The 26757-nt window shown below is 48.2% G+C and overlaps 1 protein-coding gene across 8 annotated transcripts in view; it reads left to right on the forward strand.

Moving 5' to 3' along the window:
- Positions 1 to 1340: 1340 nt before the first annotated feature.
- Positions 1341 to 26757, forward strand: part of EPS15L1 (epidermal growth factor receptor pathway substrate 15 like 1) — an 83874-nt gene continuing 58457 nt past the window's right edge. For 7 of the 8 annotated variants that reach the window (XM_074350515.1, XM_074350517.1, XM_074350518.1 and 4 more), the window contains exons 1-7: positions 2329 to 2434; positions 19383 to 19424; positions 19631 to 19720; positions 20200 to 20247; positions 21900 to 21995; positions 22688 to 22750; positions 24672 to 24797. In XM_074350515.1, coding sequence (XP_074206616.1) covers positions 2402 to 2434; positions 19383 to 19424; positions 19631 to 19720; positions 20200 to 20247; positions 21900 to 21995; positions 22688 to 22750; positions 24672 to 24797 — 498 coding nt within the window. In that variant the 5' untranslated portion in view covers positions 2329 to 2401. Of the gene's footprint in view, positions 1461 to 2328; positions 2435 to 19382; positions 19425 to 19630; positions 19721 to 20199; positions 20248 to 21899; positions 21996 to 22687; positions 22751 to 24671; positions 24798 to 26757 lie in introns of those variants that run through there. The other variant, XM_074350519.1, reaches the window with a different exon arrangement.

Consider the following 26757-nt stretch of genomic DNA (forward strand, 5'->3'; position numbering starts at 1 on the left):
CATTGCCCCTGTAGACTCTTGACAGTGAGACTGGAAGCCTGCACACGTTTCCCAGACACCCTTGTCTGTTGGTTTCCCCTTTGTTTTCTGTCAGAAGGAAATCAGAAGACAGGCAGAGAGGAGAAGCCATTTTCCCCCCATCTTAGGCAGTGGAGACAGTAGCGGTGACTTTAGCAACAATGGCAGAAACAGCAGTGGCTGGTGAGGATGGGCATCTGGGTTCCTGCTCAGGGCCCAGTGGTTGTGGGTTTTGGGGGTAACACCTTTTCCCTTTTGACTTTTAGTCCTAGAGGGGCTAGCAGCTTCCTACTGATACTAATCTTAGGTAACTTTGCAGTCCCCTCTGTTTGGCCAATACTTTTGTACCCAATCTCCGGTATCAAATGTCCCCTGTTTGAAACATGTAGGATGACTTCTCTTTTCTGTATGGAACATGGACTGATAAAGCACCCAAGGCAGCTAAAAGCCTCCATCACCCTCACCTGGTCCACTGCTGCATCTTTCCAGCTGCCCCACTTGCTTCCATCTATCCCTTCTCCTTCCGCTTTGCCCACCTTCTCCAGAGTCACTGTTCTAGAACGCAAATCTGATCTGTTCAAAACCCTCTGGTGGCCTCCCATTTCTCTTTGCACAGGGAAACTGAGGAGCGTGGAAGCCTGGTGAGACAGAACTTGGAGCTCAGAGAGCAAGATGGTCTCAAGATGAGGCTGAATCACTTACGGTCTTTTTTCATCGCTCTTTGAACAGAGGTATCCAATCAGACCACGTGTGATCCAGCTTCACCTCAGAACTGTCTGTCTTGCTGTCTGAGCTCCAGAGCCTCAGTCTCCATGTGCTTCTTCGCTCCTCTGCTCCTTCTGCTTGTGATGGTCCCCAGCCCCCACCGTCACTGCCTGCACACTCAACCTTAAAATGTCATACCCTTGAACTACTCTGTAGCACTTATCACTGTTTATAGTTGTCTGTTTCCTCATGTGATTATTTGATGTCTGTTTCCTTCCTCTAGAGCAGTGGTTCTCACAGGTGGGGGCCTGGGACCAGCCACTTCAGCATCTCCTGGGGATTTGTTAGAAATGCAAAAATCTCAGGCCCCACCCAGGTCTAGAAACCTGAATCAGATACCCAGACTGTTTAACAAGCCTTCCAGGCAGCTCCAGGGTGAGAGAATGTCTGCCTGGCCCACCAATGGAACACCTGTGCTGAAGCCAGGGGTACTCAATGAGCATTTGATGGGGAATGGTTGTTGAGTAAATCACAAAGCACACCATGCTCATCTGAATGGCATGAGGTACCTCAACTCACTGAAGATACTGGAGCCAGAAGCTTATGAGACTCCAGAGTGGAGGAAGTGGACAGGAAGTTGTGCCTCCACCACCCTGAGATCGGCATGGCCTGCCAGCTTGCCTGCCTGAGAAACAGTGCCCAGCCAGACCTACTGTGCCACCATCACAGGAGACCAGGTAAGGGGAAGCTGACCTGTGCTGAGGAAACCTCGTGCCACTGTGGTCAGTACCCAGTGGGACCTTCTTTCCTTATTTTTTTAGTGGAAAAGTATTAGTGGGTGTCCACAGCAAAAAAGAAGGCAAAACATGTCTAAACAAACAAATGCCCCTCCAGTAATAGTCCTCCAGCAAACATTTGGTTCCTGCTCTGTTCAGGGCACAGTGTGAGGCATAGAAGTGGAATAAACACATATTACCATTCCCTCTTTTCAGAGGAGGGGGTTGGGAGCCCACTTAAATGACTTGCCAAGGTCACAGAGCAAGAAAGTGGCAGCTAGGAAATAATCTCAGGTGTCGTGGGTGCGGCTGCAGCACAGAGAGGTTAAAATACTACAACTGAGTTTAGCTGAAGCCCTAAGGGGACAGACCCATATTCGAACTGACACAGATACACAGGTACGCACACACACATACACAGCTATCCTAGGAACAGGGCGCCTTGTGGGGCAGGGCAGGGGTCCCGATCCTCTGCCTGGTGGACGACGGCTTCTCGATAGTGTTTTGCCAGGCGCACGGGAAAGGGAACGGCATCCCTACAGAGGACCCAGCATTAGCAAGGACCTGGAGGGGCCAGAGACCTTGGCAGACGAGCCGGGGAATCGGGGAGGACTGGGTGACGGAGGGCAGGAAGCATTTGTCAGGGGTCTCGGGGCCCACGGACCTCCTGGGCCCCGCCCCCTCGGACCTCCAGGGCCCCGCCCCCTCAGGCCGGGGCTTGGCGCGCGCGGCCCCGCCCTCGACCCCCGCCCCTCCAGGCTTCGCTGAGCTTGCGCGTCCCTACTTCGGCCCCGCCTTCCCCCGGGCCCGGCTGCGCGCGCACCGCCCCTTTCGCCAGTGCGCATGCGCGGCCCCGCCTCGTCTCCCCCCCCCCGGCGCTCGGAGCCCGAGTCCGCGGGAAGATGGCGGCCCCTCTCATCCCCCTCTCCCAGCAGGTATGGGCCAGGAGGGTGGGGATGCGGCGCCGCGGTTCGGGGCGCGAGGTGGACGCCGCGGGAAGGCCGAAGCGCCGGGAGGTCTAGCTGGTCGGCGGCAGCTCTCGCGGAGGGCCCCTGGCGGAGGGCAGGCCAGTGGGCGGGCGGTCCTGAAGGTGACAGGCCAGTCCGGCCCGCGGCCTCCCGCACCCGAGCGACCCTCTGCGGGCGGCGACCCCTAGGGCCGCAGCTCGTATCTGGTATGCCCGGGGCTCGGCCTTCTCCGCAGATGATGCACGGTAGCGTTGGGCTGCCTCCCGGAGAGGTGGGCGAGAGGAGCGAGCATTTCTGCGGGTGCGGCTGTCCGGCGGGTCTTTGTCTCCTGCGGGGTCCCAGCGCTGGGGTGGACAGTGTCCCCACCTCGGTGGAGGGCAGAGCCCCGCCGGAGCCAGGACCCTCCAGCAGTGAGATCCTGGACTCATCTGTTCTTCCCTTGGGAGCTGCTTCCGCTACCCCTGCACTGTGAAAGGGCGGGGAGGGGGTGGTCGCAAGTCTCTGGGTACCTTGCCGTGCCCTCAGATAAGCCTGATGCTCTTACTAAGGGACTATCAGTAGCGCGACACAGATGTGCAAGAAAGGGCAGTGCGCAGGCAGCGCTGCTTTCTGGGAGGGACGTTCATTCATTTATCCATCCGTCAAATGTGCGTCGGGCCAGGTGCTGGGAGCGCAGCAGTCACCCAGACCAACAAGGTCGCTGCTCTCCTGGAGGTGACACTCTCGTGAGAACTAGAAACTACCTATGTCCTGCTAAGTAGTGGCCACCTTTCTCTGCTGAATATTTGTTTTGTACCAAGCACCTTTGCCAGAATTATCTATCTGTAGAGCGAGGATACAGGTTCACATCATCTTGTGTTCAGATCTTGGCTCCAGGGCTTACTCCTCTAAGTGTCCTTGGACGAAGCCCTTAGCCTCTCCATGCCTCAGCTACTTCGTTTGGAAAATGGGAATATTAAAAAAAATTGGTATAATATGAACATGTAAAGCACTTAGACTAGTGCCTGGCTGATGAGAAGCACTCAGTGATCATATAATTCTCTGGCAGATTTGGATGTTTGGAAATAGCGATTACAGCAGTAAGGATGCCAAACCCTAGGAGAGCTGTTAGGCGGGTTGACATGACTGGTCAGCTGATCCAAGGAGAGAGGTGTGCAGACTTGCTAAATAGTGTCAGAACTAACCAATTTGTAACACTGTCACTAAATTAAAAGTGTTAAAGACCTGTGGTTATTAATTAACAAGTTCTTGTAACAGAGATGAAAGTGCCCTACAGGTGGTGGGTATTATTAATAGCCAGTTGCTACATTTTAGGGTATGGGAGTCTGAAACTCACTTAAACTCATTTAATGAGGAAGTGCTCCTGGTTTTTAAAACTTCCTGTGAGGTGGGGGAGTGTGTAGCTCAGTGGTAGAGTGCATGTTTAGCATGCACAAAGTCCAGGGTTCAATTCCCAGTCCCTCCATTAAACAAAAGACTTTCTGTCAAGTTTTGACACTTGCCCTTAATTTGGACTTTGATGACAATAGCTAACGTGAATTGAGTGCTTTAGAGTTTATTAACTGCTTTCTAACACATTGGCGTTTATCCACACAACAGAGAGGATTCTTATTTTACTGATGAATGATTAGCTTTAGAGGAAGGCAATGATTTTCTGCTGTGAGGTAGGGTATGAAAAACCTGAATCAGGTCATGTGATTCACCTGCTTAGAACTAAAATCCCAATCCCTCCCCAGGAATCCCTGCTGGTCGGGTGCCTGCCAGCCTCTCCCTCCTCTTGCTCTCCCTCCTCTTGCTCTCCCTGGCACCCGCACCACAGCTGTACTTGTGGCTTTTCTGTTCACACATAGTCTAAGCTCTGTCTGTCCTCATAATGTCCCATGGGCTGTTCCTTCTTCCTGAAACACTCGTCCCTATTTCATCCCTTGGTGCTGCTACTGCCTGGCTCCTTTCAGGTTGCAGTTGAAATATCATTCTTCCCAGAGGCCTTTGCTAGTGACCTGTCATGTGCAGTCCCCTTCCCCCCCAGCAGTATCTGCCCCCAGCACCTCTCAGCACCCATCATGGTCCACAGGTGACTGTGTGTCTCTTTGCTGTCTGTGTCCCCACTAGACCAGGCACAGGCCTCTTGCTCAGCACTCCTGACTCTTTGCTTATTTCCCAGGGGGTGTCAGTTAAATCCATGAAGCAGAGACCAGTGAGTTGCACCACCCAGCACCCTTCACAGGTGGCTTTTCTCCTCTATTTGTGGCCTGGGGTCTGGGCCTTGGGGTGGGAGCAGAACTGAACGAGAATTTGTAGGAGCTCAACAGCCTGGATCCTCTGGTCTCTGACAAGTTCTGGTTTCTGGCTGGTATGCTTTTTCATGTTCCTTTCTCTCTATGTTGGTTGAACGATGGTGTGGCCAGGTTGTCTTCCTTGGGTAATTATGTCGATATTTACACATGTTAAGTGAAGCGCTGTACCAGGTTTTCCTGTTGCCCCAGGTATGAGGCACAGGTCTCCAGTCTAGCTGAGGGTCTCACATGAGTTCACAGATAATTACAGGGGAAGCATGGATATAATTGCAAGATAATTTCTGGCTGGGGGCAGTAGCGAGCCCCCTGGAGCGGGAGCCCGTGATCTAGTTGGATTGAGGTGTAGGGCATGCTTGCCACGTGGATGGCCAGTTGAAGGTGAGTAAAGCGAGTAGCCAGTGGGCTTGTGGAGGGCCGGGTGGGGTGTTTTTCCTCTGCCTCCAGCACTGTCTACACTTTCCCCATCAGCATCTTTCCTGGTCTTCTCCCTCCTCTCTGCCCTGTCTGTCATGTCCTTTCACTGTATGGTTTCCTCTGACCCTGGATATGAATCTTGTCAATTTAAAGAGTAGGCAGTACTCCCTCTAGAAGCGTTTTTTCCCTTCTGTCCATGTCTCATTGCCTCCCTGAACAGCCCCCTTTCACCTCTCCAAAAAACCGTCTTTAATTGCAGCCCACTCTGGAAATGAACCTGTGTCCCTTACCTGCTTTGTACCATGTGCTCTCATAGGTTTCTGGTGACCTTGCCACCCTTAACCCCAGCAGCCTGTCCTTGAAGCTGGTCCTCCTCGAGCCTTACAACGCTTGTTAGTCACTGCAGCCTGCCCTTAGCCTTCACCGTCTCTCTTCTCCCAGATTTCGTCCTCCCTTGCTTGCAGTCTTTCTTTCTTTGTGTTCCTGTCTCTGGTGCAGAGCATTCTGATCCCCTCACTGCTCCCACCTCCCCATGGCTGGAACTTCATCCTGTGACCTCCTGCTGCATGCATCTACCTGCCCCAGAGGCTGCTCTCTCTGAAGCCTCTTTGGTGACGTCTTCCCTCAGCCCCACCTAGATGGAAGTTCTCCCTCCTGTGCCTCCCTCCTGGCTCCCAGACCCAGGGAGCACATGGTAACCAGAGGAGAGTGATAAGGAGAGACTGTCTGGTGCCCAAGGGGTTCCATCTTCCTTCCTCCTCCCTTAGTCATGTGTTTCTTTATAATGGGTGCCACTGTTCTAGAAGGGTTTTATTTCCTTTTTGCAAATGGGAAACTGAGATCCACAGAGATTAAGTAACTTGCTGAAGTCCCATAGCTGGGGAGTGCAGAGCTGGGGTTGAACCACATCCACCTGCCCGCAGTGCCCTGCTCTTTCCACTTTTCTAGGCTGCCCACCGAGCACCCTGCTGCCCACAGCAGCGCCGGGCGAATGTGTCTGGAATGAAGGTTCAGCGCTTGGGACTCTTGTTTGTTCTTTTGTCCCTTATTTTTCCCTCCAAAATAATTTCTAGTTTCTCTTAACTAGAATGCTAATGCTAATATGGTATAAACTGGTGGGTAGGGACCCAGGTTTTCGAGTAAATTTGGCCCACCTGTAAGAGCCAACATTCCCTGGCTGTCTCTGTCTTACTGACCTGCATCAGCCTGGTTTTTGTCGACTGCATGGCTCACAGTCAAGCAAGAACACGTAAGTTTTGCCTCTTTTGCCCCAGTTTTGAGCTTTAAAACAACTTTCCCATGCCTGGTTCTTAATCCCAATCAGCTAATCAGGGAAGTGAGTGACTGTCTTTGGTCAGATGTATGGGTTAGAGTGTCTACTCTCTGACGCTTCAGGCTGTGCCTACAGACATAACCACCACTGCCCAGATGAGAGGCACCTCATCAGCCCCGCTCCAGGGGGTGCTCTGGGGTTCCCTCCATCTTAATCTGACGTGAGCAGCTAGCATTCACTTGGCAAGCTGCTCAGCATTCTTCCTTGAGTTGGCTCTCTGAGCCCCATTATCATTTGAAGCCCCTTCAGGGTGCCTGTATTTTAATGTTAGGGTCCCCAGATATTCTTTCAGTGCCCTCAGTTATGCTGTCCTTTCTGCACCTCAGTTCCCCCGTCTTTAAACTGGGAATAATACTCTGTACTTGTTTCATCCGTCTCCCAGCAGTGGAGTGTCAGGATCCCTAGGGTGACAGATGTAAGCTCAAAGTGCCTTCATTTGTTTATTTTTAATATTTTTTATTGAGGAATAGTCGATTTACAGTGTTGTGTTAGTCTCTGGTGTACAGCATGGTGATTCAGTTATACACAGACATATAAATGTATTCTTTTTTATATTCTTTTTCATTATAGGTTACTACAAGATATTGAATGCAGTTCCCTGTGCTGTACAGTAGGACCTTGTTGTTTATTTATTTTATGTATGGTAGTTAGTATCTCAAAGTGCCTTCATTTGTATATCTCACTATTCCAGCATTTACTGGGCACTTTCTCTTGGCTGGCACTTTCTGGGCAATGGGATGTACCAGTGTGGCTGAAGACAGCCCTGCCCTAGGGAGCTGAGGGTCTAAGGAGGGGCACAGACATACAGAAATGAGCAAACACACACAGTGTAACAGTGCCATCTGTGCTGTGAGGACTGTTAAACAGAGGAGGGGGACAGTCAGACATGGAGATCTGGGGTGGCCTTACTACTCAGACTCCAAGGACTGAGCAGAAAAGGCATTTTAAATGGCTCACTTTATCCTCCCAGTCACCCTGGTCAGTCTTATCTTTGCTTTATAAAAGGGTAAACTGAGGCTCGGAGACCTTATGTCACTTAACAGAGGTTGCACCCAGCAGGCTCTCGCTGCTGCGGCTCTTGTGACCCAGGCCCCAGGCTCTGCATTGCACTGTAGTTTCCTGTTGTGGAATTTTTTTTTTCTTTTTAAAGCTGCCAGGCACGACAGTAGTGTGAGGTCTCATTTGTTTTTAAGCAGTGATCATGCTGCTTCATCATTAGGAACTATGGAGTCGGGTGGAGAGAAGATCGCTTGTTGACATTTTTATTTTAATCTCATCTCATCGGCAGGTAGACGAGGAGATGGAAAGACCACCTCATTGTCTTTCCGAGGGATCAGCAGGTTTCCCTGCTGGAGTGGGTGCTCAGTGCTTTGAGACGCTGATGGAGGGGTGCCTGGCCCACAGGGAGAGAGACTCTGCTCAGGCTGGGGAGGCTCAGGCCATGATGGGCCGTGGGGGTCATGAGAGGGGAGGGAGGAATGGCCTTTCAGACAGAGACAGAGCAGGGTGCGCGGACGCTGAGAAGCTGGAATTCCAGCTCAAAGGGCCACATGTGAGCCCGGAGCTGGGACTTTGGGGTACATGTCCCTCTTTTAATGAGAGTGGCTTGAGTTAGAAGGGAAGAAGGTGGCTTGGTAAAATGGGACACAGGAGTCTGTGCCTGGCCTACCAATTGGCCTGAGACAAAAAGGGGCTGACAGGGCGTTTGCTTGCCCAGAGAGTGGCTGACTACAGACTAGGGGAGGAAGGGAGATCTGCCCGCTCTGTGGCTGAAAGGCTGCTCCCGTGTTGAGTGCTTTCCCTGCCCCAGCAGTCCCAGTTCTTAACACCACAGGCTGTTGGAGGGAGGAGAGGTTGCAGATGACCACAAACAGCCATCTCCTTAGATTTCCGCCCAGCTCTGCCTGCTGGGTGGGATAGTTGAAGTCTTGATAGCAGGGTCAATTTACTGACTGTGTTCACGACTAGCTGATAGAGAGTCACTTCTCTTTTTGTTCACAGCGGCTGAAAGCAGGGAAAGGTGGTGCCGGGAAGCCTGGCCGGCACTGTCTAGGGACTGGATCAGGCCTCTCCCCGTCCATCCACAGCACCCCTGTGTCCTCCACCTCCCAGCTCTGTGGCTCTACCCTGCAGCCCCTAGGCCCTTCTTTCAGTTGTTTGCACAGGTGACATTCTCTCTTGCCTCAGGGCCTTTGCACATGCTATTTCTGGCCTCTCTGGAGTGTCCTTTCCCCCTTCATCTCTGGTTAATCCCTCCTCCTCTTCATATCTCAGCTGGCACATCACTTCCCTGGCAGACTGGCCCAGCTTTTCTGTTACTGCCTTTGGGGATACCCTGTACTTTTCCACATACCAGTTTGTAATTTTCTGTTGGTGGAAGTATTTGATTGATGGTTTTTCTCCCCTCACCTCCTCAACTATGTCCACAAAGGCAGAGGCTATGCCTGTTTTAATTTGTCTTTGTACCCTCAGTGCTAGTGATCATCTGTTGAAGTGAAGACTGACTGCTAGGGCAGGTCCACTTTATGGGAGGCAGTGAGGAGCCATGACAGGTACTTGAGGAGTGAAGTGACACATTTAGATTGACTGCTCACACAGGGAATGCCCAGAGCTGTGGACTAGCTCAGGGACATTTCCTGGGATATGGACCTGAAGTGATACAGAGCAATGTGGCCTGAGGTTGTTTCTGAAAGAGCAGAAGGGGCCTGTGATACAGGATGTGTGGACTGGCTATTTGGACAGGGGCCCTCGCGTGGGGGCAGGAAGCAGGAGAGAGAAGCAGGTGTGGTGTGTGCTGCCAGCAGGACAGGACAAGCCTTCCTGGGAGCCAGGTGGGTGGTGCCAGGTGGTGGCTGTGTCAGTGAGACCAGACACATCACCTTTGCAGCAGGCCCTCCTGGCCGGGCGAGACCCCACATAGAGATGCAGTTGAGAAGTGGCCCATCCCCTGGGGACACCACCGGGTTCTGTTTACTGAGCACCTACTGCATGCTGGCTTGGGCCTAAGATAAATAAAACTGAGTGGCTGTCCTTCAGATGGCTCACCTGCAGCTGGGCTCCCAGGCACACAGATAACCAGGACACTGAGTTGTAGACAGCCTTGTGGAGGTCAGGCGGCAGCCTGCAGACGTGGAATGAGTTGCCTCCGCTGGGCTGGAAATAAGGAGAGGAGGAAGAGGGGACCTGCATTTCCCTTTTTCTTTTCCCTCCTCTGTTCCAGTAGGACTGGAGGAAGCAGAGGTGTGCGGCCTTTTAGGCTGGCCACACATGGCACTGCTCCCCCTCCGTCTTTATGGCTTGCTCCTCCCACCCACTCCACCCAGTCAGAGGCCTCTTCCAACGCTGGTCACTGGGAGTCTTCCAGCGTGGTGTCGGGGAGAGACTGGGGGCACAGGTCTTGCACGGAAGCAGGAAACTGCGGAGGGAGAGAGGTAAAGTGACTAGTTTCAGGCCTCCCAGGGAGGTGGCGTGCCAGGAACAGCCCACAGCTCTAAAGCGCCCATGGATGCCACACTGTGAGCTCCTGGGAGGGTGGGAGTGGCTCTGTCCCTGCTGTGTCCCCAGCCTCTGAAGCAGGCAGGTGAGAGTCATCGCTGAGTGATAGCTGCATTTCCTGAGCAGCCAGGAGCGCAGTCTCTCTAGCTGCCCCTGATGGTAGCCGATTGGTGGGAACATTTTGTATTCTGTTTCTTGGGTGAAGAAACAGGCACCAACTCTGCTGGTAATGAAAGTTGGGGCACTGCCTGCCGCCCCCCGCCCCAGACCAGCATCCTGATGGCCAGGCTCCCACCCATCCCCAGGGCTCCTGGTGCCTCTTCTGCTGTCAGAGGGTGTGGGAACGGGTTCTCTGATTTACTAGTGACAGGAACAAGCATCCCTGATGATCCATAGAAAACTGGCTTTTCTTAACCCACATAGGATGGGCTTTTCACTTTTACATTTCCAGTGGAAAAGGAAAACTATCTTCTTTCAGACTTTTTATTTAAAGATGAAAGATTAAACAGGCAAAAAACTTGGTGATGAAGCCATCACATGGAGACTGTTTATCCAGGACTCAGTTTGGGGCTGGATTAGCCCTCTAACTTCCCCACACCCTGGAAACGGCACTGTTCGTGGTTGGAGGTCCCAGGACCTGGCAGACCTGAATGTGTGTGATCGAAGATGCTTCTTCCTTAGGTGCTCTCCTTGATAAAGATTATAACAGCTTCTGTGCCCAGTGCACATCTCTTGTCCATTTTGAACACTCTGTCCATGGAGAAGCGGGTTCCCCAGAGGGTGAGCGGACAGCTGCAATTGGCCATGGGTCAGGCAAGCCTGCGGAGCACTGTGGTGCTCGCACACCAGGCTGTAGAATCAGCATTTTCTTTCAGGCAAAGGTTGTAGGGTTGGCATTCAACTTTTTGACTTTTTTGTTGTATTTTAGCCACTAGAAAATATTCTTTAATTCATAACTGTAGAAGTGGGTTTTTATAGGTACTTAACCCACTGTGTGTGAAATTGTATGTTTTTTAAAAAAGCAGCCACTGAGACTAGGAGAACTGGTAAAAGACTGTCCTGTCCTGGTGTTGGGAGCAGCTCAGCCAGCTAGTTGAGAGATATAACGGGTACGATGTGTGCTGTAGCGTGTCCAAAATTTGGGGAAATATTTCATTGTTTGGTAAAATGATCATTTGGCATGGCCGGCTGTAAGGATGATGATTTGATGCCTGCAGTACACGTCCTAACTAATAGCTTTGCCTGACTTCTCTCCCCACTCCCCGTGATTCTTTGTAGATAAATCCTTTTTCTCTGTCTCAGTGAGAATAATAACAGCAGCCTTAAGCATAGACATAATAAGGACTTCCCTTTGTAGAGGGCGATTCACTCCATATTCTCATTTGATACTTACAGGAATTCTCAGGGCAGGCACTACATTATTTCCATTTTACAGATTGGGAAACTGAGGCCCCAAGAGTCTTGGCTTTGGTCGTCCACCAAGTGGTGGAGCTGTGTCTGCCCCAGCACTGACCCCTCTTCACCCATCTCACCCCCTTCCCTCCCCAGGCTCCACCTAAATCGTTTCCATTCCTTGATCAAACTTTTACCGAAGGTTTGGGCCCAGCATTACACAAGGTAGAGTAAGTGTGAAACCTCCACCTCCCGGGAAGTGAAAGGTAGGGGCCAGTCATTACAGTAGCCTTAACATAATTAGACTTTAAGAAGTGCCCCTTTTGTGAATTTGGGACTGTGGGAGAGAGGGACTCATTTCAGTTGGGAATTTGGGAGGCTTCTTAACAGCAGGGGGGTTGGTGCTGGGGCTGGAAGGCCATTGGCTTTCAGCAGGCAGAGCCCCACCCCCCGCCCCCCGGACATAGGGAATAATCTGTGCCCAGACAGGGGTGAAATGTGCACAGTATGTTCAGTAGAGCATCCACCAGACCTGGGAGGGAGGCAGGGCTTGACAGCTGTTTGTGTGTCTGTGAGCAGGTGAGTGCGTGTGTAAGAGTGAGTTTAGGGGGAGGTTAACCTGCAGGGCCAGGAGGTGGCTGTGCGGCACATTAATTTTTTTTTTTTTTTGCCAATTTTGAGATAATTGTAGATTCACATGCAATCGTTAAAAAAATAATAATAATGCAGAGAGATCCTGTGTATTCTTCATCCAGTTTCCTCCAAAATGGTAACATTGTGCAAATCTATAGGACACCTCCTAACTAAAACATTGTTACAGTTACCCTGATGCAGAGTAACTGTTGTTGCCACACCCAATTCCCTCACACCCCATTCCTTCCTTAACTCCTGGCAACTACTGATCTGTTCATTTCTATAATTTCTGCATTTTAATAATTTATAATGGAATCATGCAGTTTGTGACCTTTGGCAATTGGCCTTTTTTACTCAGTGTAATCCTCTGGAGATGCTCCCAGGTTGTTGCCTGTGTCCACAGTTGACTCCTTTTCATTGCCAAGTAGCATTCCGTGGTGCAGAAGGACCATGGTTCATTGAAGCAGTTACCCACTGAAGGAGTCTGGGGTGTGTTAAGTTTGGGCCATTATGAATAAAGCTGTACTAAACATTTGAGTTCAGGATGTTCTGTGAACCTCAGCCTTCATTTCTCTGAATCAATGCTCAGGACAGTTGCTGAGTCCTGTGATAGCTGCATGTTTAGTCTTTTTTTTTTTTTTAAAGAAACTGCCAAGCTGTTTTCTAGAGTACTTGTGCCTTTTTGCATTCCCACCAGCAGTGTACCAGTGATCCAGTTTCTCTGTATGCTCACCAGTGTCACTGTTTTGGTGATTCTGATAGGTGTGTGGTGGTGTCTGACTGTAGTTTTAATTTGCATTTCCCAGCTAACCATACGTTGGCCAGCTTTTCATGGGCTTATTTGCTATCTGTATATCGTCTTTGGTGAAATGTCCCTTCATGTCTTTTGCCCATGTTCTCATTGGACTGTTTGTTTTTTTGCTGTTTGAATTTTGAGAGTTCTTTATGTGTTCCAGAGACTAGTCCTTTGTTGGAGATGTGATTTGCAAATACAGTTGACCCTTGAAAAATACAGGTTTGAATTGTGTGGGTCCACTTATGTGTGGATTTTTTTCAATAAATGTGTACTACAGCAGTGCGCCATCTGAGGGTGGCTGATTCCACGTGTGGAACCGGAGAAGTGGAACGTGGGTGGCCAACCAGGAGTTATACTTGGAACTTCAACTGTGCAGAGGGTGGGCACCCCTACCCCATGTTGTTCAAGAGTCAGCTGTATTTCCTCCCAGTCTGTAGCTTGTCCTCTTGTCAGGGTCTCTCAGAGATCAAACATTTTTAATTTTGATAAAGTCCAATTTATTGATTTTTTTCCTTATTATGAATCAGGCTTTCAGTGGCAAGTCTGAATTCTTTGCCCAGCTCCCAACCCTGAATATTTTCTCCTATGTTTTGTCCTAAAAGTTGTAGCTTTACATTGAAGTCTGTGATCCATTTGGAGTTAATTTTATTATAAGTGTGAGACTTATGTCCAGGCTCATTCTCTTCCTCTGAATGGCCAGTTGCTCCAGCACCATTTGTCAGACAGACCCCTTTCCTCCTGAACGGCTTTTGCACCTTTGTCAGAAGGCCCTTGGACACATCTGTGTGGATCTGTTTCTGCTCGCTATTCTGTTCTGTGGTCCTGTGTGTCTGTCCTTCTGTCACTGCCACACCGTCTTGATTACTGAGCTTTATAGCAAGCCTTGGAATCAGATAGACTGATTCCTCCCACTTGATTCTTTTTCAAAATTATTTTAGTTATTTTAGTTCCTTTGTCTCTCTGTATAAATTTTAGAATAATCTTATCTGTGTTAACAAAGAACCTTGCTGGAATTTAGTAGGAGACACGTGAAACCTGCATATCGGGATGTACACATTTACCATATGTTGTTGCACTGGCCTCCAGGAAGGCCGGTCGGTTTATCTTCTCACTGGCAGGGCCTGAGTTTTGTTTCCACCCTTGCCAACCCAGCCTGGCACCTCTGACTGCACATCTGATAGCAAGCACTGGCATTTCATTCTATTCTGCAGTACATCGGTTCAGCATTTTCCCCTAACTTTGCTACATCTTTTCTTTCAGAATCACCTCTTTCTTTTCCTTTGCTCATTTTAAAATTGGGATGTCTTTTTCCTTGGGATTTATGAAAGCCCCTCTCATGTCTCTGTTCTGTCAGCAGTGTTTACCTTAGCTCTGGCTTAGCAACCTCTGATCCGGCAATCAGAGGGAATGGTCAGTTTCAGGGAGGTTCAGGACACCCCAGTGTTTGCTGATACTCTTTGAGTGCTACTGAGTTAAGTCCCGGTTTCCTCACCTGCAGAATGTGGTCAGGTCTGCCAGAAGGACCATGCACACAGCTGAAATAATGGTTGTGCAAGCAGCAAGGGAAAGTAAGTGGAAAGCGGAATGCAGGGACTATCAAGTGAGCTCTTCTCTAGCCCTGTTTTTGCATCAGCAGCTGGTTTTCCAAGCAGGAACTCAGACGGAGATGTCTTCTGGTGTCATGTGCCTAACTTCCTGCAAAACTTGGCCACAGCTTTGAAAAAACGCAGCCAGTATGGGGTCTCAGTTTTCCTGGGGAAATGGCAGGATGTGCTGGTTTTCAAGTCAGTTTATATGAAGTCAAATCTTGCACTTTGGCCTTGACTGTTGAATAAAATGCACCATGACATAATCACGTGTTTGCATTTTCTCAGGCAAGCGCGCACGGGAGGGTGTGCTATGGCCCTGTGCTCAGCTCTGTCATATCTGGGCTTTTTTTGCAGGGTGCAAAGTAGGTTAGGGCCACACTCTGGCTTCTCACTCATTGGCTGTGTGACTCTGGGCAAGGTAACCTTGGTCTCCTCACCCATAAATTGGAGCAAAGAGTAGTACCTGCCATAACTGTTGGGACGATTAAATAAGTACAGGATAGAAAAGAGTGAGTGCTCAGTAAATGTGATCCACTATTTATCAGAACGAGGAATTATAGATACCTTTCTAAAAGCTTCTTTTAAGTATATTTTTATTGAAGTATAGTCAGTTTGCAGTGTTGTGTCAATTTCTGGTGTGCAGCACAGCGCTTCAGTCGTATAGGAACATATGTATTTTCATTTTCATATTCTTTTTCACCGTAAGTTATTACAAGGTGTTGAATATGGTTCCCTGTGCTATACAGTATAAACTTATTGTCTATTTCTAAAAGTTTTAAAACAAAAGTGACTTTGTTTTACAACTGTCATTTTGAAACAAGCAAGGCCAGTGATCCTTGCTTTGTTTTGCATAAGAGCTCCTGCCCATGGATGGAAACTGGAGTCAGTGCTGGGTGAACTCAATCCTGGGAAGATTAGGAGGGGCTGGAACACTGAACCTCAAAGGGTTTCCTCTCCAATGTGATACTCCTATGTTCCTCATCTCAGCCTGTGCTCGTGTGAACTGTGGAATTTTAAAGACCTCTCAACAGAAGAATGTGAACTTGTTCCCTGACATGCTCCCCTACCTGTCGCCCCATGTGTAGATTGCCTCTGGGCTGGAGGGTAGAGTGAAGAGGCCACGGGAACTTTTCAGGTTATGTCTTAGTATTTTAAGACATGAGACCAACTGAAAGTTCAGATCAAAAGTTATATTGAACCTAATCACTAATCCAGAGTCAAAACGGCCTCTTAGCACAGTGGGCTGGTGGAGGAGAAAGCCCTCCTGGGCCGGCTCCATCTGGTCTCCATTCTTGAAGTCATCTCCCAGCTGTCTGCAGCCTCTTATACTGAAAGCCTTGTCCCCTGGCCTCTTCCCTTTGCACCTTTGCCCTGGGCTTGCTTTGGGGTTGGGCATAGGCAGGGGTCTCTGGTGCCCACTCTCAGCACTCAGAGGGCTCTGGCCCAGCAGAGCGGCCGCCTGCACATGTGAGCTGTTTGTGCCCGAGGTCTCTGCCTGTCGTTGGGGGACTCGAGGCATTGGCAGCATTTGTCCTCAGCTCTGTTGCAGTGGCGTATCGGGCACCTTGCAGGTGTGACTCCACCGTCCCTGGGAGGAAGTAGTGTGGTAAGAGGAAGTGCCAATTAGATCTGGTGGTGTTTTCCCATTTTGCCCTTTCTGCTTTTGTAGTATCTGAAGTATGTGTAATTAAATCAGAACTTCTGCTGTCACTGTCCCAGATTACCCAAACTGATTCCTGTACTTGGAGAGGAATGGGTGACGCATGCTCTGTGGTTTTCCATTAGTTGTAGATCATCAGGGATTGACACCTGGCCATGGAATGTCTCTGGGATGAACCCCTAGCAACAATGGTCCAAGCCCTTAGTACTGATGGGACCAGGGCTTCAGAGCCTTTTCTGGACTATTTGGGATCTTCTTTCTCCTGATTGTGGATCCAGTTCCGAAGCATTTGGGAAATTTAAGACAGTTGTTAACCGTCTGTGCTCCAAATACAGTTAACTCTTTTTTTCATTGGAATCATGGTAGGTTGGAAACCTCTCTCTTGCCTACTATGAAATCTTTAAAAAATCTCACTGGAAATGCATTTCAGACCTGTGCCTCTCTGACTGCTGGCAGGAAGGGGACCTTTGTCAAGGTGGGGGTCCCTGGGGTCTGTGCATTCTGTTCCCATGAGCCAGGGGCACATGATGTGCTATCTGGACCCAGCACTGTCACCTTAACTGACAGATGGCCAACAGCCTGCCTTGCTCTGCTTCCTCTGTCAGCCTTACTCTTCTGGGGAGATGTGTTTTGAAAGCATGCAGAGCTTTTTTGCTTGTTTGTTTGATTAATTATTTTATATTGAGATTGTAATTGACATATAACATTACATAAGTTTCAGGTGTACAACATAATGATTTGATATTTATACATATTGTGAAATGATCACAGTACTTAATTAACATCCTTCACCACACACAGTTATAAATTTTTTCTCTTGTGATAAGAACTTTTAAGATCTACTCTTAGCAACTTTCAAATATACAGTACGGTATTACTAACTGTATGAACCATACCATACATTGTATCTTGTGACTCACTTATTTTATAACTGGCAGTTTGCACCTTTTGGCTACCTTTACCCATTTTGCCCACCCAATAGTCCCACCTCTGGCAACCACCAATCTGTTCTCTGTATCGGTGAGTTTGGTTTTTTTAGATTCCACATACAAGTGAGATCATACAGTATATGCCTTTTCCTGTGTGACTTACTTCACTTAACGTAATGCCCTCGGGGTTCATCTGTGTCGTCACAAATGGCAAGGTTTCCTTCTTTTTAATGACTGAATAATATTCCTCTGTCTGTGTTCATGTGTGTGTGTACGTGCGTACACCACGTTTTCTTTATTCAGTCATCTGTCAGTGGACACTTAAGGTTGCTTTCTTATCTTGGCTATTGTAAATAATGCTGTGGTGGACATAGGGATGTGTGTATCTTTTCAAATTAGTGTTTTTGTTTTCTTTGGAAAAATACCCAGAAGTGGAATTTCTGGATTGTATGGTAGTCCTATTTTTAATTTTTCAAGGAATCTCTGTACTGTCTTCCATAGTGCCGGCACCATTTTACAACCCCACTAACAGTGCACGAGGCTTCCCTTTTCCCCACATCCTCGCCAACACTCATTATCTCTTGTCTTTTTGGTGGTAGCTGTTCTGACAGGTTTGAGGTGATAGCTTGTGGTTTTGATCTGCATCTCCCTGATGTTGGTAATGTTGAACATCTTTTCCTGTACCTGCCAGCTATCGTATGTCTTCTTTGGAAAAATGTCTGTGTAGCTCCTCTGCCTATTTTTTGATTGGATTGTTTGTTTTTTTGCTATTGAGTTGTATGCGTTCACACAGAGTTTTAAACCCTGGAGGTCACACGGGCTGTGATGGTGGACACTGCCATCAAAATCATGAGAAGCTAAAGGTGACAGCCTCCCCAGGATGGTATTGGGCCAGCACCCTGGGCAAGAGGAAGCGCCAGCCAGAGAGCTGTGTACACTTAGCTCTTCATTCTTCTACTTGGTGTCGTCTTTTCTTTCTCAAATTGTTTAGTTTTTTTCTGCCTTTTCAAGATTTCCCTCTCTTTTCCCCCTTTTGTTTTGACTTCCTTTCCCCTTTCAGACCTCTGTGCTCTTTTCCTTCTACTTTCATTCTGTCTTGCTGGTATTCTTGTACTTTCGCTTCTTCCTGTGTTTGCAGGTGTTGACGTCCCCCAGAGAAGCTGACTGTAATCTGGGCGTTATTTTTAACCTGAAATGACTTCTTCTAGCACAGCAGTATGCAAGTGTTGGGCTGGTTCAAATCAGTGATTATAAGTGGAAGGAACTCACCTCCCCCTAGTTTTGTTCTTTATGAAAAATTGCACAATAACATTCAAAGACTTTAAAAATAAACACTGTCATCCCACCTCTCATGTGGTACTCATTTTTCCTGGCTTTCTTCTCTTTAGCTGTTTATACACCTGTTCTTCTGTACAACTAATGTATTGGTATTTTCACTTTCCTTAGCTCACTAAACCAAAAGCAGGTTTGTGGTGTCCTGCTTTTTTCCCTTCACGCAGTAAAACATCAACATGTGTAAGTCTTTACAGCCAGCGTCTTAGTTGCTGCTTAATTCCTCCCCCAGCTGGCACACTCCTGAGGTCCCCTCCTTCCCACTGTGGGATGGCTTGCCGAGGTTGGGAAGAGAGGCCATGGACAAGGTGGGAAGTGTGAGGGTTTGGCCACCAGCCTGGCTGAGTTCAGGCGTGGCCTCAGTTTGCCACGTGACCCTAGATAAGGTGGTTACCTCCTGAACGGCAACATCTTAGGGAATCTGATGGCCGGAATGCGCAGTGTCTGCGGTGCTGAGCTGAGGACTTTGAACTTCCTGCTGGTCATAGTGGGAGCAGTCACTGGCCAGCGCTCTCCTGGCGGCGGGGGCTGGTCAGTGCCTTTTTGCAGAGACCTTTAGGTGGCTGGTGGAGTTCAAGATGGGTGGGGACGAGACCTGGGGCTGGGAAACCAGTCTGAAGATGTGTGACTGATGAGTCAAGATGACGTGCAGAAACTCCTGTTCTGGTTCCAGAGCCAGAGAACAATCTCAAAGGATAAGGATGTCTTTTCCCTCTGAGCTCCCTGGCACACTGAAATCCCATTGGGCAGCGAGAGGAAACCGACTCCGGGCTGCTGCTCCTTCCTGGACAACCGTGTTGTTTGCGTTGGAATTGGGGCTTATTTAAGAGCATTAGCATTTCCTTTCTCTACATTGCATAAGTGTGATACCTCTCTCTGAAAATAAACTGCAGTCTGTGTATAGAGGATGTTTAAAGTGCACAAAGTTTGATTTTCACTATTGTGTATTTTGGTGATGACAAAACTGGGGGGGGGTTGCACTTTTTTTTTTTTTAAGAGGGGTTTTGTGTCTACTTTTGACCAATATCTGTGGTTTTGTTTCTAGATTCCCACTGGAAATCCATTATATGAATCTTATTACAAGCAGGTAAGTTTCACTGGTGTCTTTTTTTTATTTTGAAATTAACTTAGAGAGTGAGTGACTGGGAAAGCACAGCCCTGAATTGCAGCCTAGTGAGGCCTTTCATCTCTTGCTGTTTCCACATTATCTGCCAACAGCCAATGTCACGGGTATTGCTTTACCTGCTGCTCTGTTGCTGACGTCTTGACTCAAGTGTTGCTCCCCCATTCCAGGTAGACCCGGCATACACAGGGCGAGTTGGAGCGAGTGAAGCTGCACTTTTCCTGAAGAAGTCTGGGCTCTCAGACATTATCCTTGGGAAGGTATGTGATGAATGATAGTGATTTCTCTGCTAAGGCCACCCTCAGCCCCCCCTCCAACCCAAGCAGGTAAAGGCTGGCCTGTGCAGATGGCTTTTCATGGGGTCTGTACTCCTTGGAAGTGGGCTGGCTGCTGCAAGCTTCTAGGGGCTTTAACTGGTGGATCCAAATGCTCTAATGGCAGCCGCCACTCTCTGCTTGGGTAGCAGACACGAGGCCTGAGCGCTCTTGGGGTCTTGACAGCTTGTGGATTTATGTCAGCCTTGGAGCCCAGTGCACCTGGGTGTTCTCGAACTTTGCCACTGACTGCCATGTGCCCCGGGGAACTGAGGGTGCAGGTTATTCACCTGCTCTGAGTTTGCGACTGTTGTGGCCTACATGTAACACATGGTGGCCTACATGCACCGGTGGTGGCTCCTATTTTGTGAATAAATGGGCAATGATTGGCAGTCACACTCATGAGCATTTTTGTGTTTCCACAGATATGGGACTTGGCCGACCCAGAAGGTAAAGGGTTCTTGGACAAACAGGTATATACACGTATGCACAGAGCAAATGGAGGGGCTGGGCCAGAGCCCCCAGGCCGGTCACCTCTGCACTTCCTTCCTTGTTTCTCCACTGATAAGTATTCCTAGACATAAGTGTGGCCATCAAACTGTTAAAATGGGAAAGTTTCCTTTCGAAATAAAGGTCTTTTGAACTCTCGGAGCCATCTTTCATGGTTAGCATATCTTTTAATATTTTGTGTGCTTATAGGTGATTAAAATGTTTTCACAACGTTTTATTTTAAAATAACGTCAGACTCTCATGGAAGTTGCAAAAAATAGTTCAGAGCGTTCCCGTGTCTCATCTCCCACCTCTCACCAGAGCAGAGTGCTCAGAGCAAGTGCAGCACTAAACCAGCAGCCTGCCTGAGAGCTGACCAGTTTTAGATGCACTATTTTGTGGTTTTTGTTTTTAGCGTATATAGTTCTGTGTAATTTTATCACTTGCATAGATTCAAGGAACCGTCACCACAGTCAGGATCAGAACCTCCTCAGCCCCCCAAAGAGTCTCCCTCATGCTGCTTGTTGGTAGTCACACCTTGACCTCTGGCAGCCACAGGCTCTTTCTCTGTTGTGATTTTGTCATTTTGAGAATGTCCTATAAATGGGAGGTTATGGTACTTACAAGTGACTTTTAAATGGTCATGTTCTAATGTAGTTTGGTCTTTCCCCAAACTGTATTCCAGGGATATAGTTCCTGGTGTCCGAGGGCCTGTGGCCCACCCCCACGGGGAGCACCACCAGCTCTTCCTCCCTTGTTCGGGGTTCACAGTGCACATCTCTGTGTTTAGGCCTCTGAGGGTCCTTGTGGAAGAGAGCCCTGCTCACTTTGCTTAATGCAGTTCTTCTAACCTTACTTATGTCCTCTTTTCCCTACACTCTACACGGACATTCTGTAGACATTGGCCTGAGAAAGGCTGGTCTAGTGCTCATCTCTTCGAAGAAGTTTTTAAAATCATAGTTGAATTTATAACTTTAAAAAGAGTTCATGTTCTTAAGCCTGTTGATCAACTGAAAAAAAAGAAACAAACCAAAACTAGCTGATGCTGCACGAGTCCACTATGCCTGTGGCGTGGCTGGTTCTGGGTTAGGAGGAGGGTGAGGAGGAGCCAAAATCCCTAGCAGCCTAGTTCAAGTCCTTTGTCCTTGCGTGGGAGGTGAAGTCCACGTCAGGCCATTGCTGGGGCGGGGAGGGGTGAGTGGGGGATACTCTGTTCAGCGAGACCAAGGGGGCTGCAGTGAATCGTGTTCATTCCCAAACAGCTGTGTCTGTTTCAAACCATTTAAAAAAAATCAACACATTTTTGAACCATCCTTTAGACTCATAAAATGTAGTCTGCTACTTACACAATCTAGTGTTTCCTAAATGTTGAGAGCTCATTATTTTTGAAAATACATTTATTTGAAAACTTCCAACATTCAGAAAGCAATGGGCTAAATCTGTTTTAGTATATTCACTTAAACAGTGCTCCCAGGGTGAGACCAGTTCACCTCGACACTGCAAGTGATTTTCACACATAGCTCTTTGTTGAAGTGAGATGAAAAATCCCTCTTTGCCCAAAGCCTTCTGCCGCAGACAGCTCTGCCACTGCCGCTGTGCCAGCAGGGTGGGGTTTACACCTCCCCGTTTTTTGCAGGGTTTCTATGTTGCACTGAGACTAGTGGCCTGTGCACAGAGTGGCCACGAAGTTACCTTGAGCAATCTGAATTTGAACATGCCGCCACCTAAATTTGTAAGTGTCGAAATCCTTCAAGTTCACATTCTAATATCATCTATCTGTTTTACCATGTGTTCTCTCTCCCTCTTTAAATTTTTTTTTTATTATGGTGGAATTCACATAATCTAAAATTAACCGTTAAAAAAATGACAGTGTGTATACAGTATTGTGTAACCATCACCTTCATCTAGCTCTAGAACATTTTCATCACCCCAAAAGGAGACCCTGTGCCCATTAAGTAATCACACCCCATTTCCCCCTCCCCCAGCCCTTGGCAGCCGGTAACTGGCTTGCCGTATCTATGAATTTGCCTGTTTTGGGCATCTTATGGAATCATACATCTGGCTTCTTTCATTCAGCATAATGTTTTCAAGGTCCATATACACTGTTAGCACGTGTCAGTGCATCGTTCCTCTTTGTTGCTGAATGAGATTGCATTGTGCAGTCTACCCCATTTTGTTTATCCATTCATCTGTTGACGGACATAATAATTCATGTACAAGGAATTGTTTGCACACCTGCTTTCAGTTCTTTTGGGTCTATCCCTAGGAGCAGAATTGCTGAGTTATATGGTAACTCTGTGTTTCACTTTGTGAGGTCTTTTCCCTTTCTGAAAGCACTTTGAAACCTGTATCCTTTCAATAAACACATCTTCTGGTAGTGGAATTATATGCCAGCTACAGCGGAATGTTTCTGTCTCTTCTCAGCATGACACCAGCAGCCCACTGATGGTCACGCCGCCTTCCGCAGAGGCCCACTGGGCTGTGAGGGTGAGTGACTGGGGGCACCCCTCGGCTGTCTTTCACATACAGTTGTTTCAGCCGTTTAGGACATCCACAACATTGCATGAGATGACTCTATCATCTACTCTGTTTCAGAGAGAGTATGCCACAGAATTTGGACAAAATACTTCTCCAAATTAAAGCCTTTTGAAAGGCTGTCACCTTTAATTGGGTGTTGCTGCCTAAGGCAATTAGCTAAGTTTCAAACGTTGGATTCTTAAAATTTTACAGTTTTAATCTTGCACTTCTAGGTCACGTTCTGTGGTTTTGTTGTTTGGGTTGGTTAATCAGGACAGAAAAGGAAATTGTGAGAATTTGCAAGCGTGAAGATCTCCAAGGTGTCTTCTTAGCTTCCTCTCTTATTCCAGCCAGTTTATGCATGAGAATTCCTTCCTTTCTGTTACTGTTCTCCTGGCACGTAAAGTGTTCTTTTTAAGACAGGATATTGTGGCTGCAGAGCTGTGTTGCTGCTTCTAGAAAGAAAATAAACAACTAGTGTCTTCTAATAAGTGCAGGCTTAATTCTAAAGAAACTCCTGTGGGATTCAGCCGGTCTCCCAGATGATGAGACCTCCCCCACTCGCTGCAAGGCAGTTGTCACATTTCCTCACTTAAATTTGGCTTAAATACTGACATTAATAGCAGTCTTGCTATAAAATAGACTGCCCTCCCCCTCTTCCCGGAGTTTTGTCCTATTTTATAGGGTTGGTCTGTTCTCTTCTTGGAAGGGTTGGGATGGGGAGGTGTGTGCGGGACAGGGCAGGCGGAGGCCTTAGGTGACCGAGGGGTCAGGAAGTTGCCCTCCTGAGTGGTCGAGCACTTGGCTGGTGGCAGTCACAGCACTGAAGGATTTCTTCCTCCGCAGTCCAGTTACACGGCACCTACCGTGAAAAGAGCTGCTTTGTGGAGAAAAGCAATACCAAAGGGATCTTATTCCTTGAACTGTTTTGGCCCCTTTGCGGCAGAGTCTGTGTTGAGGCCTCCAGAGAAGGGCGGGCAGCTGAGGCGCCTGCAAGGCCTTGAAGAGGGGAGTCAGGGCAGAAGTGGCGCCAGGAGAGGGTAGAGAGCTTCGAGGTCCGTTCAGAGAAGCAGTGACAAACCCAAAGTGCCAAGTGTTCCTTTCCCTTGTGAAAGTTCCCAGGCTTCTTGAAGCCCCGAGTCAGCGAGTCTGACAGTTCCGGGGAGAAGGCCATGCCCCAGGCGGACACAGGGAGTCGGGCTCCTCAGTGCTTGCAGTGACTCGCATGTACGATGTCTGCTTGTGCTCAGATTTCAGCTTTTTCTCTTTTTCCTTTTTAATTGTGGTAACATACACATAACATAAAGTTCATCTTCTTAACCATTTTTTTTAAAGTTGAAATATAGTTGATATACAATATTATGTTAATTTCAGGTATACTCCATAGTGATTTGACATTTGCATGTATTATGAAATGATCACAATAAGTTGGTAACCATCTGTCCCCATACAAAGTTACTACAACATTACTGACCACATTCCTTATGCTGTATGCTACATCCTCATGGCTTATTTATTTTGTACCTTAAAATTTGTACCCTGTAATTCCCTTTACCTGTGTTGCCCAACCCCCCACCCACTCCTCTCTGGCAGCCACCTGTTTGTCCTCTGTATCTATGAGTCAGTTTTCATTTTGTTTTGTCTGTTTTGTTTCTTAGATTCCACGTACAAGTGAGATCACACGGTATTTCTCTGACTTATTTCACTTAGCATGAAACCCTCTGGTCCCATCCACGTTGTCAGAAACGGCAAGATTTCTTTTCAGTTTTTTTGTGACTGAGTAATATTCTGAGTATAAATACCACCTGCTCATTTTCAGTCAGTTTCAGGTCAGAACTCATGTTGGCGTCTCTTACTTTTTCACTCACTCAGGCTGTTTCCTTCCAACTAGGTAGAAGAAAAGGCAAAATTTGATGGAATTTTTGAAAGCCTCTTACCCATCAACGGTTTGCTCTCTGGAGACAAAGTCAAGCCAGTCCTCATGAACTCAAAGCTGCCTCTTGATGTCCTGGGCAGGGTAAGTGGTTCTCGCACAGCTGGCGTTGCCGCTGAGTCCGGTCAGCCCCACGCTCCCCTCCCCACCGCAGACACTCGTGAGGCCTTACTGCATGGCTGTGCACCATCAGGTTTCATAAGAGCCGACGTGGGTGGAGCACTTGCTGCAGTTGGGCTCGCTCAGGACCTCACGGGATGCAGCTCACAGAGGCTCCCTAGCTGGTGGGAAGGTGCTGGTTTGGGCTCCTCATGCACGTGTGGATGTAGCCTCAGAAGTGAGCTCGCTACCTCGGGCTGAGGACAGGCAGAGCTGGGACTCGCCCTCTCCATTGTGCTTCTGGGGAGGAGTGTGGGAGTGTATGTCTGCGTCTCTTTACTTTTCTGTTTTTAATTACTTTTTTTCTGCCTATGAACCTAAGGTAAAGGCACTTTAAATTCTGCTGCAAGTTTAGGTAAAATATTCCCCTTCCCTCTCAGTTTTGTTCCTATTAAATACAATTTTTAAAGATACAGTTTTCTGTAGCAGACTGTTTTCCTTCTAATGAGGTTTGCTTTGCAGTCCTGTGTTTGCTCTGTGCACAAAGCCCAGTTCTGTGTGGCTGTCTCTGTGCTGAGTTTCCTGCTCTGGACCAAGAAAGGATGGATGTTGTCATATGTCTGGATGGAACTGCTGATGGGGCAATTCCAAGGTCTAGAGCCGGAGGCCTGAGCATGGTCCCTGCTGTCCCAGGCCATACCCTTGGATCTAGCTCATGACATTTGGTAGAACCTTGGGGGAAAGTGCAAATTCCTGCCCACTTGGGTTCTCCTAATAATGTTCTTGTTTGAATATTGCTTTTGCAGCTAATGGCCCATTTGATACGACCCAGCTAGGACTTTGTTTTGAAATGAGGCCACTAAGAAAGAGGCTCTCCCAGATCCCTTTGTCTTCCTTTTGGCCATGGGGTGGTGTAGATGGAGCCCTGTGATGGGGACCCACGCTACTCACCAGTGGTCTTCATGGGCATGAGTTTTAATTGCAACAGGGTGCACCTGTATTTGGCAGCCCTTGCAAAATAACTGACAATTGGTTGTAATAATGTTGTAATCCCAAATCAAAACAAGGTAAAGAGTTTGACAGAGGTGGAGTGTGCTTTATTAGAAAGAGAGCTATGTCTAGGAAGGGTGGATTCTGTAAATCTTCTACCCTGGCTCTAGGTCTTGTCCACAGAGGTCACTTCTCATCTGCTCTTCTCTTTCTCTCCCTCCAAACACCAACGCACATCCATGTACCCATCCATGTATGCATGCATCCATGTCCATGCACACATCCATGTCCACACACCCATCCATATCCATGTACCCATCCATCTGTGCGCTCATCTATCCGTGCATGTGGGCATCCATCCATATTCATGCACCCATCTATCCGTGCGTGCATACATCAGTGCACTCTTACATCCATCCGTGTATCTGTGCACACACTCATTCATCTGTGTATCTGTGCACCCTTGCATTCTGCATCCGTTTGGTTGTTCAGAAGTATGTTTCGGAGTCTGCTCTGGGCTGGCCTTGTGCTGAGAACTGGGAAGATGGGGATGGAATTAGATACAGTCCAGGAGGTCAAATAAGTAATAGTTAAGATCCTAATATTAAATTTTTGAGGACTTAGGATGTGCTAGGCCCTATTCTAGCACTTTGCACAGATGAAGTCATTGGGTACCAACTACTTTGTTATGGATGGTATCACTTCTGTTTTCAATATGAGGAAACGGATACCTTCAGAGTAAACAGTAAGTTGCCTAAGGTTGCACAGAGAGGGGAATGAAGTCCTGGTGGTTCCCAGAGCCCTCATGCTTCCCTAGTTCTCCCTCTCCTGCCATTCCCCCCTGATAATCACGGCTCTGCTTGGTGAGGACAGAGGGGGAGGTACCTGATCCTCCTGAGCAGAGGGTTACAGGGCAGACAGGGAAGGCCTCCTAGAGTAGAGGCCCCTGGGTTAT

Source organism: Camelus bactrianus, chromosome 22, assembly GCF_048773025.1.
Source record: "Camelus bactrianus isolate YW-2024 breed Bactrian camel chromosome 22, ASM4877302v1, whole genome shotgun sequence".
Taxonomy (NCBI): Eukaryota; Metazoa; Chordata; class Mammalia; order Artiodactyla; family Camelidae; genus Camelus; species Camelus bactrianus.